At 47.9% G+C, this 17,677-nt stretch overlaps 1 protein-coding gene across 1 annotated transcript in view; it reads left to right on the forward strand.

The window, feature by feature from the left end:
* The window catches only part of AUNIP (aurora kinase A and ninein interacting protein), a 20,199-nt gene extending 2,888 nt beyond the window's left edge, over window positions 1-17,311 (forward strand). The window contains exons 2-4 of the mRNA XM_075195559.1: window positions 15,261-15,408; window positions 15,635-15,751; window positions 16,543-17,311. Of these exons, the coding sequence (XP_075051660.1) occupies window positions 15,261-15,408; window positions 15,635-15,751; window positions 16,543-17,108 (831 nt within the window). The 3' untranslated portion in view covers window positions 17,109-17,311. The remainder of the gene's footprint in view (window positions 1-15,260; window positions 15,409-15,634; window positions 15,752-16,542) is intronic.
* The last annotated feature ends 366 nt before the right edge of the window (window positions 17,312-17,677 follow it).

Consider the following 17,677-nt stretch of genomic DNA (forward strand, 5'->3'; position numbering starts at 1 on the left):
TACCCCGTGTCCCCCCCCCTTTCGCCGTCCGACACCCCCGTGGTCCCCCCCCCCTTTCGCCGTCCGACACCCCGTGTCCCCCCCCCCCTTTCGCCGTCCGACACCCCGTGTCCCCCCCCCTTTCGCCGTCCGACACCCCGTGTCCCCCCCCCCTTTCGCCGTCCGACACCCCGTGTCCCCCCCCCCCCCTTTCGCCGTCCGACACCCCGTGTCCCCCCCCCCCTTTCGCCGTCCGACACCCCGTGTCCCCCCCCCCCCCCTTCGCCGTCCGACACCCCGTGTCCCCCCCCCCTTTCGCCGTCCGACACCCCGTGTCCCCCCCCCCCCTTTCGCCGTCCGACACCCCGTGTCCCCCCCCCCCTTTCGCCGTCCGACACCCCGTGTCGTCCCCCCCCCCTTTCGCCGTCCGACACCCTGTGTCCCCCCCCCCTTTCGCCGTCCGACACCCCTGTGTCCCCCCCCCTTTCGGCCGGTCCGACACCCCGTGTCCCCCCCCCCCTTTCGCCGTCCGACACCCCGTGTCCCCCCCCCCCCTTTCGCCGTCCGACACCCCGTGTCCCCCCCCCCCCTTTCGCCGTCCGACACCCCGTGTCCCCCCCCCCCTTTCGCCGTCCGACACCCCGTGTCCCCCCCCCCCTTTCGCCGTCCGACACCCCGTGTCCCCCCCCCTTTCGCCGTCCGACACCCCGTGTCCCCCCCCCCTTTCGCCGTCCGACACCCCGTGTCCCCCCCCCCCTTTCGCCGTCCGACACCCCGTGTCCCCCCCCCCCTTTCGCCGTCCGACACCCCGTGTCCCCCCCCCCTTTCGCCGTCCGACACCCGTGTCCCCCCCCCTTTCGCCGTCCGACACCCTGTGTCCCCCCCCCCCCTTTCGCCGTCCGACACCCTGTGTCCCCCCCCCCCCTTTCGCCGTCCGACACCCTGTGTCCCCCCCCCCCCTTTCGCCGTCCGACACCCTGTGTCCCCCCCCCCCTTTCGCCGTCCGACACCCTGTGTTCCCCCCCCTTTCGCCGCCCGACACCCTGTTCCCCCCCCTTTCGCCGCCCGACACCCTGTGTCCCCCCCCCTTTCGCCGCCCGACACCCTGTGTCCCCCCCCCCTTTCGCCGCCCGACACCCTGTGTCCCCCCCCCCTTTCGCCGCCCGACACCCTGTGTCCCCCCCCCCTTTTTCGCCGCCCGACACCCTGTGTCCCCCCCTCCTTTCGCCGCCCGACACCCTGTGTCCCCCCCCCCTTTCGCCGCCCGACACCCTGTGTCCCCCCCCCTTTCGCCGCCCGACACCCTGTGTCCCCCCCCCCCTTTCGCCGCCCGACACCCCTGTGTCCCCCCCCCCTTTCGCCGCCCGACACCCCTGTGTCCCCCCCCCCTTTCGCCGCCCGACACCCTGTGTCCCCCCCCCTTTCGCCGCCCGACACCCTGTGTCCCCCCCCTTTCGCCGTCCGACACCCTGTGTCCCCCCCCCCCTTTCGCCGTCCGACACCCTGTGTCCCCCCCCCCTTTCGCCGTCCGACACCCCTGTGTCCCCCCCCCCCTTTCGCCGTCCGACACCCTGTGTCCCCCCCCCCTTTCGCCGTCCGACACCCTGTGTCCCCCCCCCTTTCGCCGTCCGACACCCTGTGTCCCCCCCCCCTTTCGCCGTCCGACACCCTGTGTCCCCCCCCCCCTTTCGCCGTCCGACACCCTGTGTCCCCCCCCCTTTCGCCGTCCGACACCCTGTGTCCCCCCCCCCTTTCGCCGTCCGACACCCTGTGTCCCCCCCCCTTTCGCCGTCCGACACCCTGTGTCCCCCCCCCCTTTCGCCGTCCGACACCCTGTGTCCCCCCCCCTTTCGCCGTCCGACACCCTGTGTCCCCCCCCCCCCCCTTTCGCCCCCTAGACTAGAAAAATGCTGAAGACCAGTGTATATCAATCGATTTTCCTTCTACCAACTCGCATGCCATTCTCAGTACCTCATATTCAGCTACTTGAATAAGTGAGAAAGGAAAAAGGGGTCTATTTCTATAACACTTTATTCAAATATAACAGTACCCAGAACATGTCTGTCTAACAGTAAAAAAATATTAAACCCGAAAATTCTACATTTTCTAGGGTTTTCACACTGTCATATCTTGTGGCAAAAAATCCTACTCCAATGTTCTACACAGAGATGCATATCTGTATGCCTAACCTCCAGCAATCTCCTATCCCACCCTTTGTGCATACATATAAAGGCACAAAACGGATATGCAATCTATAAAAACATGACGCATATTTCCACACAAAAAACTTTCTGATTAATATTAGCAGCTTCTATACACAACACCAACCCCTGACTGTTTCTGTGACTCATGTCAATCTAGTGTGTTTATCCCTGAGTTTGTCTTATGAAAAAAATGTTTTAGCCCCATTACTGAGACTGTCTGTCTTTTCGTATCTATACAAGAGCAGAGCGAGAAAGAGAAAGATCGAGAGATACTAGCACAGATATAAAGAATGAGAAATAAGAAAGCAATGAATAATAGGAATACAAAGCTTTGAATACAAGGGTTTGAAAACAAACATGCATGCAGAAAGGGAGATTTTACAGCAAAAATGACAGCTGGATTGGACTCTATGGGAAAAATGTACTATATTCATTTCATCTAATTCCCTTAGCTATTTGCTAAATTATGGCCCCCTCCCCATACTTGACTAGGGGGTCTTACGTCAACCGTGCAATTCAGTGTCGTCCGTCATTTGTTCATTAAGAACTCGGTATCACTTTAACTACATACCTTTTCAACAAACTTTCTGACTTATGACAGAGAAATATAGAAATTAACTCTTGACTCACTTTGGAGAAAAGTATGTACATACTTCATTTTAGGATAATGATTCTCAGCCAAATTATCATGAGTCACTGCAGCCTAAAAAAAAGTGTTCCAATGACCCATTGTTAATTTGTCTTTCAAGAGTAATTCTTCTATTTCTCTATCCCACCCCTTTAAACACTAAGTCTATAGTTCTTCTGTGTACCCTTATCTGTGAGAAGAAAAAAAAAACAAGCTAGTTATCTTTAAACAGCAAACGAAACAAACATTTTCATTCTTTACCAGCGGCCAGCGATTAGGAAAGCAAACATGTGACAACATAAAACAAACACAATCAACAAAGATTACTTTTAAATCAGTTTCTTTCTAAACTTTCACATTAATACTTACCACAGTTTTAACCTTTACCTTGCCTGGTTGTAGGACTATAGATATAACCTGATCTTTTTTTTTTTTTTTTGGTTGACTATGGTTCTCCCTCAAAACATTTACTGTTGTGAGGTGTGCAGATGCCTGTTGGAAAACCTCTGTGGGTGTCTATGTAATTCCCCCTTAGGTGGCCCAAGTTTATTTGTTTCCGCTTTTTTCATTGTACAGCCCCTTGCTTGATGTCCTGTTTTATGGCATCTAAAACACTTCCTCAACTCATGTTGTTTCTGTTCCTAAAACCAGGTGTCATTATACTGTGGTCTTGTGTGCAGTCCCTCTGGTGCTGGGTTACTTACCATCATTAGCCTATCACTCTGTGCTTTTTCCTTTTTTACATATATTTTTATCATGTCCTATAAACTGACTCCCTGAGAACACTTACAGTAATTCCTCTCCAGTGTGGTAATGAAGATTGCACACTTCTTTTCAAGTTTTCCCTGAGGCCATCCATTAGAACTGAAACAGCAACCTCCCTGTAGTGTACATTATCCTTTGTCTGAAACCCCAGTATATTTGGCCATCGCTATTAGAGCCCTGCAAAAATAGTCTGTTGCTTTTTCACTGTCCTTTTGTTCGATAGTAAAAATTTTACTCCAGTCCACTATCGCTGGAAAAATATATAGCCAACTGTGTGATTATATGTCTAATATTGTCCTGATTATCATCCTCTGTTAGGGATTCATCCTCCTCCAACATACAATCCTTAATGAACTTTTGTATATCAATATCGAGAGGAAGACAGGCTCTAAGCACCCTTCGCCACTCTTTATTAGTAGGCTCATGTGCATTACCTAAATGTCTAATAAATTTCTGACTCTTGGCCAAATCTTTTCTAGGATCAGGGAAATCAGACATAATTGAAAACATTTCAGACCTAGTCCATGGATCATGTTTTAAGGGAACTTCACCATCCTTGTCCGCCTTCCCATTGGGAACTGCTGTTGTGCGGACAGGATGTAAGCCTACCAAATCACTATGATCTGAACTAGTTGCTGGAATTGCTGTTGCAGTACAATGGATGTCTCCCCCCTGTGATAACCTTTACATTATTCTCATCACTTTCAGCCATTGCCCCTGCTGGTGGGATCGTTCCTTTTCTCTGTCCTGAAACATTACTTTTTACATTACTTAAAACAACATACAAGTTACTAGTTACAGTTTTCACATTTTTGGTATTGGCTGTATTTTCCGCCCCGACTGAATTTGTCAGGGGCGTGCTTGAGCTCAGTTCTCCATGATTTTGCAAAGCACACTTCCGGAACGCTCATTTCCGGTACGCTGATTTCGACACAGGGGTGTCGGACGGCGAAAGGGGGGGGGACACAGGGTGTCGGACGGCGAAAGGGGGGGGACACAGGGTGTCGGACGGCGAAAGGGGGGGGGACACAGGGTGTCGGACGGCGAAAGGGGGGGGACACAGGGTGTCGGACGGCGAAAGGGGGGGGGACACAGGGTGTCGGGACGGCGAAAGGGGGGGGACACAGGGTGTCGGACGGCGAAAGGGGGGGGACACAGGGTGTCGGACGGCGAAAGGGGGGGACACAGGGTGTCGGACGGCGAAAGGGGGGGGACACTGTGTCCGCCCCTTTCGCCGTCCGACACCCTGTGTCCCCCCCCTTTCGCCGCCCGACACCCTGTGTCAACCCCCCTTTCGCCGCCCGACACCTTGTGTCCCCCCCCCTTTCGCCGTCCGACACCCAGTGTCCGCCCCTTTCGCCGTCCGACACCCTGTGTCCCCCCCTTTCGCCGTCCGACACCCTGTGTCCCCCCCTTTCGCCGTCCGACACCCTGTGTCCCCCCCCTTTCGCCGTCCGACACCCTGTGTCTTCCCTTTCGCCGTCCGACACCCTGTGTCTTCCCTTTCGCCGTCCGACACCCTGTGTCCCCCCCTCTTTCGCCGTCCGACACCCTGTGTCCCCCCCTTTCGCCGTCCGACACCCTGTGTCCCCCCCCTTTCGCCGTCCGACACCCTGTGTCCCCCCCTTTCGCCGTCCGACACCCTGTGTCCCCCCCTTTCGCCGTCCGACACCCTGTGTCCCCCCCTTTCGCCGTCCGACACCCTGTGTCCCCCCCCTTTCGCCGTCCGACACCCTGTGTCCCCCCCCTTTCGCCGTCCGACACCCTGTGTCCCCCCCCTTTCGCCGTCCGACACCCTGTGTCCCTCCCCCTTTCGCCGTCCGACACCCTGTGTCCCTCCCCCTTTCGCCGTCCGACACCCTGTGTCCCTCCCCCTTTCGCCGTCCGACACCCTGTGTCCCCCCCTTTCGCCGTCCGACACCCTGTGTCCCCCCCTTTCGCCGTCCGACACCCTGTGTCCCCCCCTTTCGCCGTCCGACACCCTGAGTCCCCCCCCTTTCGCCGTCCGACACCCTGTGTCTTCCCTTTCGCCGTCCGACACCCTGTGTCTTCCCTTTCGCCGTCCGACACCCTGTGTCTTCCCTTTCGCCGTCCGACACCCTGTGTCCCCCCCTTTCGCCGTCCGACACCCTGTGTCCCCCCCTTTCGCCGTCCGACACCCTGTGTCCCCCCCCCTTTCGCCGTCCGACATCCTGTGTCCGCCCCCCTTTCGCCGTCCGACACCCTGTGTCCCCCCCTTTCGCCGTCCGACACCCTGTGTCCCCCCCTTTCGCCGTCCGACACCCTGTGTCCCCCCCCCTTTCGCCGTCTGACACCCTGTGTCCCCCCCCCCTTTCGCCGTCTGACACCCCGTGTCCCCCCCCCCCCTTTCGCCGTCCGACACCCCGTGTCCCCCCCCCCCTTTCGCCGTCCGACACCCCGTGTCCCCCCCCCCCTTTCGCCGTCCGACACCCCGTGTCCCCCCCCCCTTTCGCCGTCCGACACCCCGTGTCCCCCCCCTTTCGCCGTCCGACACCCCGTGTCCCCCCCCCCTTTCGCCGTCCGACACCCCGTGTCCCCCCCCCCCTTTCGCCGTCCGACACCCCGTGTCCCCCCCCCTTTCGCCGTCCGACACCCCCGTGTCCCCCCCCCCCTTTCGCCGTCCGACACCCCGTGTCCCCCCCCCCCTTTCGCCGTCCGACACCCCGTGTCCCCCCCCTTTCGCCGTCCGACACCCCGTGTCCCCCCCCCCTTTCGCCGTCCGACACCCCGTGTCCCCCCCCCCTTTCGCCGTCCGACACCCTGTGTCCCCCCCCTCTTTCGCCGTCCGACACCCTGTGTCCCCCCCCCCCCCTTTCGCCGTCCGACACCCTGTGTCCCCCCCCCCCTTTCGCCGCCCGACACCCTGTGTCCCCCCCCCCTTTCGCCGTCCGACACCCTGTGTCCCCCCCCCCTTTCGCCGCCCGACACCCTGTGTCCCCCCCCTTTCGCCGCCCGACACCCTGTGTCCCCCCCCTTTCGCCGCCCGACACCCTGTGTCCCCCCCCCCTTTCGCCGCCCGACACCCTGTGTCCCCCCCCCTTTCGCCGTCCGACACCCTGTGTCCCCCCCCTTTCGCCGTCCGACACCCTGTGTCCCCCCCCTTTCGCCGTCCGACACCCTGTGTCCCCCCCCCTTTCGCCGTCCGACACCCCTGTGTCCCGTCCCCCCCTTTCGCCGTCCGACACCCTGTGTCCCGTCCCCCCCTTTCGCCGTCCGACACCCTGTGTCCCCCCCCCTTTCGCCGTCCGACACCCTGTGTCCCCCCCCTTTTGCCGTCCGACACCCTGTGTCCCCGCCCCTTTCGCCGTCCGACACCCTGTGTCCCCCCCCTTTCGCCGTCCGACACCCTATGTCCCCCCCCCCTTTCGCCGTCCGACACCCTGTGTCACCCCCCCTTTCGCCGTCCGACACCCTGTGTCCCCCCCCCCCTTTCGCCCCCTAGACTAGAAAAATGCTGAAGACCAGTGTATATCAATCGATTTTCCTTCTACCAACTCGCATGCCATTCTCAGTACCTCATATTCAGCTACTTGAATAAGTGAGAAAGGAAAAAGGGGTCTATTTCTATAACACTTTATTCAAATATAACAGTACCCAGAACATGTCTGTCTAACAGTAAAAAAATATTAAACCCGAAAATTCTACATTTTCTAGGGTTTTCACACTGTCATATCTTGTGGCAAAAATCCTACTCCAATGTTCTACACAGAGATGCATATCTGTATGCCTAACCTCCAGCAATCTCCTATCCCACCCTTTGTGCATACATATAAAGGCACAAAACGGATATGCAATCTATAAAAACATGACGCATATTTCCACACAAAAACTTTCTGATTAATATTAGCAGCTTCTATACACAACACCAACCCCTGACTGTTTCTGTGACTCATGTCAATCTAGTGTGTTTATCCCTGAGTTTGTCTTATGAAAAAAATGTTTTAGCCCCATTACTGAGACTGTCTGTCTTTTCGTATCTATACAAGAGCAGAGCGAGAAAGAGAAAGATCGAGAGATACTAGCACAGATATAAAGAATGAGAAATAAGAAAGCAATGAATAATAGGAATACAAAGCTTTGAATACAAGGGTTTGAAAACAAACATGCATGCAGAAAGGGAGATTTTACAGCAAAAATGACAGCTGGATTGGACTCTATGGGAAAATGTACTATATTCATTTCACTAATTCCCTTAGCTATTTGCTAAATTATGGCCCCCTCCCCATACTTGACTAGGGGGTCTTACGTCAACCGTGCAATTCAGTGTCGTCCGTCATTTGTTCATTAAGAACTCGGTATCACTTTAACTACATACCTTTTCAACAAACTTTCTGACTTATGACAGAGAAATATAGAAATTAACTCTTGACTCACTTTGGAGAAAAGTATGTACATACTTCATTTTAGGATAATGATTCTCAGCCAAATTATCATGAGTCACTGCAGCCTAAAAAAAAGTGTTCCAATGACCCATTGTTAATTTGTCTTTCAAGAGTAATTCTTCTATTTCTCTATCCCACCCCTTTAAACACTAAGTCTATAGTTCTTCTGTGTACCCTTATCTGTGAGAAGAAAAAAAAACAAGCTAGTTATCTTTAAACAGCAAACGAAACAAACATTTTCATTCTTTACCAGCGGCCAGCGATTAGGAAAGCAAACATGTGACAACATAAAACAAACACAATCAACAAAGATTACTTTTAAATCAGTTTCTTTCTAAACTTTCACATTAATACTTACCACAGTTTTAACCTTTACCTTGCCTGGTTGTAGGACTATAGATATAACCTGATCTTTTTTTTTTTTTTTGGTTGACTATGGTTCTCCCTCAAAACATTTACTGTTGTGAGGTGTGCAGATGCCTGTTGGAAAACCTCTGTGGGTGTCTATGTAATTCCCCCTTAGGTGGCCCAAGTTTATTTGTTTCCGCTTTTTTCATTGTACAGCCCCTTGCTTGATGTCCTGTTTTATGGCATCTAAAACACTTCCTCAACTCATGTTGTTTCTGTTCCTAAAACCAGGTGTCATTATACTGTGGTCTTGTGTGCAGTCCCTCTGGTGCTGGGTTACTTACCATCATTAGCCTATCACTCTGTGCTTTTTCCTTTTTTACATATATTTTTATCATGTCCTATAACTGACTCCCTGAGAACACTTACAGTAATTCCTCTCCAGTGTGGTAATGAAGATTGCACACTTCTTTTCAAGTTTTCCCTGAGGCCATCCATTAGAACTGAAACAGCAACCTCCCTGTAGTGTACATTATCCTTTGTCTGAAACCCCAGTATATTTGGCCATCGCTATTAGAGCCCTGCAAAAATAGTCTGTTGCTTTTTCACTGTCCTTTTGTTCGATAGTAAAAATTTTACTCCAGTCCACTATCGCTGGAAAATATATAGCCAACTGTGTGATTATATGTCTAATATTGTCCTGATTATCATCCTCTGTTAGGGATTCATCCTCCTCCAACATACAATCCTTAATGAACTTTTGTATATCAATATCGAGAGGAAGACAGGCTCTAAGCACCCTTCGCCACTCTTTATTAGTAGGCTCATGTGCATTACCTAAATGTCTAATAAATTTCTGACTCTTGGCCAAATCTTTTCTAGGATCAGGGAAATCAGACATAATTGAAAACATTTCAGACCTAGTCCATGGATCATGTTTTAAGGGAACTTCACCATCCTTGTCCGCCTTCCCATTGGGAACTGCTGTTGTGCGGACAGGATGTAAGCCTACCAAATCACTATGATCTGAACTAGTTGCTGGAATTGCTGTTGCAGTACAATGGATGTCTCCCCCCTGTGATAACCTTTACATTATTCTCATCACTTTCAGCCATTGCCCCTGATGGTGGGATCGTTCCTTTTCTCTGTCCTGAAACATTACTTTTTACATTACTTAAAACAACATACAAGTTACTAGTTACAGTTTTCACATTTTTGGTATTGGCTGTATTTTCCGCCCCGACTGAATTTGTCAGGGGCGTGCTTGAGCTCAGTTCTCCATGATTTGCAAAGCACACTTCCGGAACGCTCATTTCCGGTACGCTGATTTCCGCTGTGCATTCGCTGCTCTGCCACGTGTTACCTTCCATTTGCCACAACTTTAAACAATCATCATGTTTATTTCTCACTTTCGTTGACTTAATCAACCACACTTTATCTTTTACGTTATTTAGTACCTCTGCATTAAAACTCCCTATTGTTGGGAAAGGCCTAACACAATCTTTGGTCATCTCGACCCCCCGTGTCGCAATAAGCCGTTGCGTATGCACCATATTTCTTACACATATGAAACCTTGCTGAATCAATAAGGCCTTCCTTGGGCAGTGTACACTGGCCATCTCTAGCGTATGTTTATCACCTATTTGGAACAATACTCTTTAGGCGGACCACCGATAACACCGCAGTACTCTGTCCCTTCCAGCAAACAATACCCTTTGCTACAAACATTCTACCGCTAGAGATCTCTTACTGGCCGTGGACGTATTTGCTCAAGCCGCGTCCACTTGCTTCCTCTCGTACCAAACGAGGACCCCTAACACAGAAATATCACTGTGGGACCCAAGGGCTATCAGCTCCTCGATGCCCTGGCTAAACCACAAAAATCTGCTGAGTTTATTATAACTGGTAGAACAAAGTCGATACAATCAACCAGCCTTTCCAATATAATTCCTCCAAGCTGCACTTACAATTCGCACTCGCGATTGTAGTGCAGTTAGATCGCACCGCCCACTAATACTAGTTATCAGTAAACCTTGCGATCTATTGGTGGCACTTTGCAAAAACCCCCCTTTGTTTTTCGCATTCAGTATACCTGCCCTGTATACCGTCCTTCAGTTGGGCAACCTGCCTCGTCAGACAGCAACTGAGCACAATCAACAATAAAACAGTGTATCTACTAAGGGTGTGCACCGGCCACTTTTAGTGTTTTGGGTTCTGATTTGTTTTGCCAAAACATCCGACGAAAGGTTTTGGTTCTGATTTATTTTTAAAAATGCATAAAAAGTGCTAAAAAACAGTTTTGTGGGGTTTTTTTTCACTCCTACGCTATTATTAACCTCAATAACATTCAATAACAATCATTTCCACTAATTTCCAGTCTATTCTGAACACCTCACAATATTGTTTTTAGGCCAAAAGGTTGCACCGAGGTAGCTTGAGCACATAATGCCAAAAAAAGAGGTACAAGATGGAATTGTTCTGGGCCCTCCCTCCCACCCCTCGTGAGATTCGACGCGAGACTTGGACGACAGAGCCTCGTTTTCAATTTTTTTGCCCGCCGGAAATATCCGAACAGTGCTCTGATCCCGTTCGGATCCGCACTGTTCGGGTGGGCTCGGATTAGCGGAATCCGAGCCCGCTCATCTCTAGTATCTACGTTACAAAATCACACACTATACACCTTTTCTGTGCAGAAAATCAAAAGTTCCCAACAATAGTAATAATGTCTCAGAGGCTTTCACAAGTAATTATACTATGCATATATACTAGCTATCAAAACGATTGTTTAACCACATGGCAAATCTACCGGAAGTTCACATACGCAAGGCAGGAAGTACATATACCCTATGCAATGCAATACCCTTTAAAACGCAAAACGACAATAAAAAGAAACATTTTTCTTTCTTGTCCCTAGATTCAAATTAGCGTTCCTTCAGACTATGCAACAACGGACATTCGGTTTCGCAACACAGAGTGAACCACAGGTCTTGAACACATTGCGTTCTTTCCCGTATGAGACGCGTCCGTCAATCCACCCTTTGTTGAGTAACCGAAAACCGTAAGCGTTGCATACCTGCCGATAACGTAACCTCCAAACTCAGCCCCCAAATTATTAAAGTAATTTTATCGTTTTCAAATAAGCATTGCATAGGCGATTGTATTGTGTTTCCAACGCACAAAGTGATTTATTTTAGCAGATGTAAATAGTTAACAGTTCAATACATTATTATATTAATATACAGTACAGTACAGCAAATACCAAAAGATACATACATACCGCTGCGATTCGCACTGCGCTCCCACGGGTACCGGTAGACAGTAATTCACCTTTGAATACTGTGGTCAGAGTAGACTGAAGACTGGGAGCGCAGCTATGATTATATATACATTCAGTGTTACAGAGAGAACAATGCAGATGACGTGGCTTGCTTCTATAGGTCCAGACTTCGGGTGGGTCCAGGGTAAACAGGTCATAGGCTAGCTCATACTAAAGAATCCAAAGGTGGGGGTCATCTCTCCAGGGGATGTGCTTCTTTCTTCCCGTCTGACTCTCCAGTTACAATTAGTCTATTAGCATTTTATGGTCAGCATCATATTAAAGGTTTATTCCCTAACATCAATAACTAGAGTATGCAATGTGCGATCTCTTCGCCAAATGCACCGGACAGCTGCTGATGTAAAGGGGATTAATATGATATCAGACATGAACCTTAAATAACACTGAGGTGTACATATAATCATAGCATATAAACTATCTGCTCATAAATTACTGTGTAACGGAACCAATATGAATATGAATTACATAAATAACTAAATGTTGTAATGTGAGTGTGTACGTGCGTATTTTACTGTGCGATCGCAATATGCCACGTGTAGCGTGGCATACTGAGTGCAATCTACCAATAAAACAATATCAACCAATATATTTTCGTTCATCCAATTATACGACTTCGACAATAGATTAGTTAGTATTTTCTGTGTAATTATCTGGTGTGTATGTGTCTGTTTTTGCTCTGTGGTAGTTTATTTTCTACTAAAAATGTCTGAGAAAAGTAAAGCAAAATGTGCCACGTATTTTCCCTGTTCCAAATATAATGCTAAATAGCGGGTGAACATTAGGACCCAGGGGCGCTCTGTACTGATTGCACTGCGGCGTCAGTTGTGGCGCAACGTGTAGACAGCTCCATTCAGGTTGCAATCCTCCTGAGTGGGTACTGTTTTGGACACAAGGGGTTGGTACCCTGGTCAAACTATTATCTAACCCATTGGAGGTTCCAGTGGTAATTGAGGGTGTGACCTTCTGCCACTGAAAATGGTAGCCTTGTTAGTTCAGGCATGTCTACAAAGAGAACAAGTCCTTTACCCTCGGTAGTAGGACAATCTTTCTCTAGCGTATCGGGTATCTTCCCCTGCGGGAAGCCTGGAGGGTCTGCAGTGATAGTAGGCCAGGAATTCACAAATGACAGGTTTATATTGGTTAAACCAGTGACTGAAGAACCCGAAACATTTACCTAAAAATAAGAGACCTAGATCAGCAAATTCGCTGTTCTATGGTCTGACTCAGAGGGATCCTCTGAGGAAGAAGGTGAATGGTTAGAGGACTGCGATTCCTCATTAGTAGGATCATAGGAGGTTTCTAGGTAGTAGTACGTCGGACCTTGGGATTTGTGAACTAGGTCTGGACTGGTCTGTTTTTTTTTTTTTTTTGTTTTTTTTTTAACAAGTTTGCAAGAGAGGCGATTCATATTCCCTCACTCGGCAGAGTTGAGAGATTGCAGCGGCTTCTTGGAAACATCCAGACATAGGGTTTGCTATGTAAAAAAAAAAAAGCGACAAGAAGAACATTATGGTTAAGATATGGAATGCGAATGTGGAATCTGAGAGATTATTATCCCTTCCTTACGCTAGTGGAGTTAATACTCCAAGATCTAGGATTCTGAGGTTTGGTTCCTTCAGACAGCCTGGGGGGCATGTCTGGCAGAGGTCAGCCGGTTAGATCAGGATCTTCTGGAGGTAGGAGACAATCTTCGGGGAAGATCAGCCTCCTCCTCCTCTTCTGGGCGTTCCTCCTCCCAGTTTCCGGATAGACCGGCAGCATGATGCTCTCCCTCCTCTGTTGGAGGTAGGGGTGGGTGGTGATATGCCTGCTGCTGTCCAGAGATCAGTGGACCAAGTCATCAGGGGTCACAAGAGGTTCCATGATAGATGTGGTGGGGCCAGCGCCTCACAGGTTTTTTTTGGGGGTAACCAGTTTTGCCCCGTCTCCCACTCAAAAGACAGACAATGCTCCACTGTGGATATACTCTACTTTTCACAGAGAATTATTGTAAAGGTTCCCAAAGATCAGAAGAAGCTGGGGTTTTACTCCAACCTCTTTTTGGTCCAGGAGCAGGATGGTTCATTTAGGCCAGGATTGAAAATCAAGCAATTAAATCTCCTATAGCAGGGTGTTTACAGAGATAAGGGCGGTAATGGTGGCTTTTCTTCATGCCAGAAGGGTGCAGGTAGTACCCTATCTGGACATTGGTAAATTGCAGTAACCAATAACTGTGCTGATGCAGCTTTATTAACCATTCTGGTTCAGGAGAGACATGACTGAACCGCCAAAGTCACAGTTGATACCTTTTGAAAAGAGGTTATTCTTGGGGCTAATTATGCACATGGTGTGTCACAGGAGTTTTCTTCCAGAGAACAAGATCCTCTGGAAGAGGGGATGAACAGGATTCTGTCCTGTAGGAGGCCGTAGGTCCTTCTGTGTATGAGGAAACATGGTAGCGCCTTTTGAGACTCTCTTGTCAGGATCCACTCTCTGTGTTTTCAAGGGGGGTCCCATCTGAAGCTAGATCGTCAGATGGTGTTATCTCTGGAGACGAGACAGTCTCTCGAGTGATGTTGAGTCACAACTGGAAGGTGGTTTTCCTTCTTGCTATTGCCTCAGCTCGAAGGGTATCTGAGCTGGGTGGGCTTTGTCGTGAACCTTATCTGGTTTTCAGGATGATAGAGCAGTCCTAGGGGACAATTCATCATTTTTCCTAGGGTGGTGTAGCACTGTAAAAGTTTTTTTTTTTTATAGGTATGGGTACTCATGGGTGGTTTTACTACATTCCAATTAAGCACTTGTCAAATCAGAGAAAAATTGATTACCATTACAAACTTCTTTAAATACCCAAAGACTTGGCAGATCAAATATGCACCAAGCTGGTGCATCTTACAAATGCAGTTTTGTTTGAATGCTTAGTAAAATAATGAACAATTAATCGGCTTTTATCGTCTGGTCAATGTGGGTCACAGATGCTCGTTTCACAGATCGTGAGTGTTAGGGTAATTTTACCTCTCCTTTATCAAGTCCCTTCAGATATCAGTGAGATAAGATGCTGGTTAACCAGGAGATCAGTAATCAAGACACAGACATGCCAATGTCAAGATAGGACTGAGCTGTGCTCGTTTATTTCTGGCATACATTTTATACATGAAAAAGCGTTTGATCTGGTTATAGAACAGAAACACATGATTGATATTTTCCTGAGTAAATATAAATCTTCTGACAAAGCTAGTTAGTTCTCTTCATGTCACTTTTATGGGTTCTTATCAACTTTCACTGGAGCCAGTACTCCCAATGTCCTCATCATCCATTATCCCATGTCCTAGGCCTCCATCCGGGGTCTTTGAGATAGTTCAAGGCTGGAGCTGGGGATTACACTGAATGTATTTTTAAGGCACATACCAAGATTTTTAACTCCTTCACATATCATTATTACCATCATCATTGAGAACCTAGAAATGCTCTCACATGAGCTTGTACTCTGTCTGAATTAGTGTTGTGGTCATTTTAAAGCTTTGTTTCTTATTTTGCATTCGAATGTGATTATTTTGCTTTTAAAGATAATTACTATAAAAACTAAAGTCATTTATTTTTGTAATTTTCTTTTTCAGGCTGTGATCCCCTGTACATCTTCGGTCAGGCTTAATCCGCTATCAAGGAGATGTCCTATTGATTCTGCTGTGTTTGAATTTACTCAAACAAAAACAACACAGCTTTGCACTAAACAGACATCTATGTACTCATTCTTCACACCCGCTGGTAATGACAGTCTTGCAGATTCTTCTCCACGTATCTGAAAAATGTGTGGGTGGGGGGTGTACAGTATCTGATTTGTAAAATATGGATGTGAATAAGATGGTAGGGAAACGGTGTTACACAACAGCCTTCTATTTTTACGTTATCCTCCTCAATGTTCATTCATCCTGCCACCTGCTGTGTCTTCTCTGCCTGCAGTGAATATTCATATTGTCTCTCTCTTTTTCAGCAAAGAGGAATAAACTGACTTCTTCGATACATGATTCAATTCAACGCCATTCCTTTAAAAATTCATGTAATAAAAGAAGAAAAACCGAAAACATGACTATGAACTCTTCACCCTTAGGTATGCGTTCAATGTCCTCGTTAACGCTTGAAAACTCCTGGCTACTGAGGCGGAAGTAATGCTGCACCATATTCAGGAAGGTTATGTAGTTAATAGAATCTGATTCTATATTGCCACTATATGAAGTAGCACTGTACATAGAATATTGAATCCATCTCTGCTCTATTATAGTTTACAGTCTAAATTCCCTACATCGCAGATACACATGCTAGGATCTTTTTTTTTTTTTGTCAGCAGCCAATTAACCCACTGGTGTGTGTTTGGGCTATATTCTCCCCGTGATTGCGTGGGTTACTCCCAAACACCACACAGATGGTGTCCTGGTCATAATCACAGCCATGGCCCTAGCGTTGTGAGGTAACAATGCTAACCACTGTTAGCCCAGTTTTTCTTGGTTACCCAATGAAAGTATATAATATACTACTGCCTATTGTCTTTTACTCTATAGTGAGTGCTCCACAACATTGGATGATTGTTGCTATTTTGATTTGGTGGAGTTGTCTTTTAAATCGCTTGCTGTTGTTCATATTTCTAATTGTATTGAACAGGGTTTCCCAGATTCAGTCCTTGACTACACACAATAGCATTTCTGTCTATAGAGATAGGTAAGATTATTACTGACCCAGTGCTAAATGGATGGAACTGATCTGTGGAGGATGAAGGAAGTATAGTGGTATAGGGCATATTTAGTTCACACATATCAAACCAAAGATTGTATTAAATCATCAAATTTTCACAAAGTAGCACTTTCTTGATCAGAATAATTTAATCTCTTCTTTTTTGCCCCTCAGGAACATCTGCATGTTTGAAGCAAGAGTATAGTGTTGATGAACCCGCTGTATATCCGGAGGATGTTAATTCATTTAAGACATACAAAGACATAGAGCAACCAGCACATTTAGAACAAAGTGAAAAAGAAGAAATTAGTTGTGTGCTAGTTAAACCTGGTTACCAAATGAGCTGCTTTAGCCACCATGCACTGTTTAAAACCAAAGAGAATTCTGTGAAGTCTAACAACTGTTGGGTCTCTGGTAACTGTAATAAGAACCCAGTCTGTTTACCTGACTCTACATGTCCCAAGGAGAAGTACGACACAGTCGATAACAGACCTTCTCTTTGTTTGTTGGACAGTCAGCTGTTCACTCAGGATACACAGGGAAACAGAGTAATCTGTCATAAGTTTGCAAATAGCCAACAAAGAAATTTTTACCCTGCACTACCACTTCTGGATAGGACTAATGTCACATTGGATGTTGCAAGTCCGTTGAAAGGAAGTGATCAGTTTTTCTGTGATGAAGTTTCTCTGCGCAAAATGTTCACTCAGGACTCTGAAGGAAATATGGTTCTAAAACACTAAATGCCAACTCCATATCTTAGAGTAGGATTTATATGTATCCAGTCTTGGCAAAATACACATGAGTTTAGTGAGAGGGTACATTACATAATTCAGTCATATAATTGTACACATCTGAGATCCATTGATTTAAAACTTATAGAAAGTTAGCTAGAATATTGTGAATTTAAGATCTGTAATTGGAAAATAAAATTTCATGTATCTAACCGAATAGGATGAGAATGTTTATTTTACATTTGATTTGATTTTTTTCCCATAGGCAAATTGCCACTCTTTTTAGTTATGCTGACTAGTTTACAGTTTAATTTTTGAATTGTGTGATTTGAGACTTGAAAGCATTATCACAGCATGTTGTTAAATGAGAAGTCGTCATACATGTAAACAAAAAACCCAAAAGTGCCTGAAATTCACAACTGCATTTTAGTGAAAAAATAAGCATGTGTTTAAGTTTTGTTTAGCATGTCTATTTGTGAGTTTGACATTTCTTCTTATATGCTACTGTTGACTTTTTATAGAATAAACAAAGATGAACTCCCGGGCGCTAAATAAAGAATAATGGAACTAAGTCAAGA

This window comes from Mixophyes fleayi, chromosome 2 (assembly GCF_038048845.1).
Source record: "Mixophyes fleayi isolate aMixFle1 chromosome 2, aMixFle1.hap1, whole genome shotgun sequence".
In the NCBI taxonomy this organism is placed as follows: Eukaryota; Metazoa; Chordata; class Amphibia; order Anura; family Limnodynastidae; genus Mixophyes; species Mixophyes fleayi.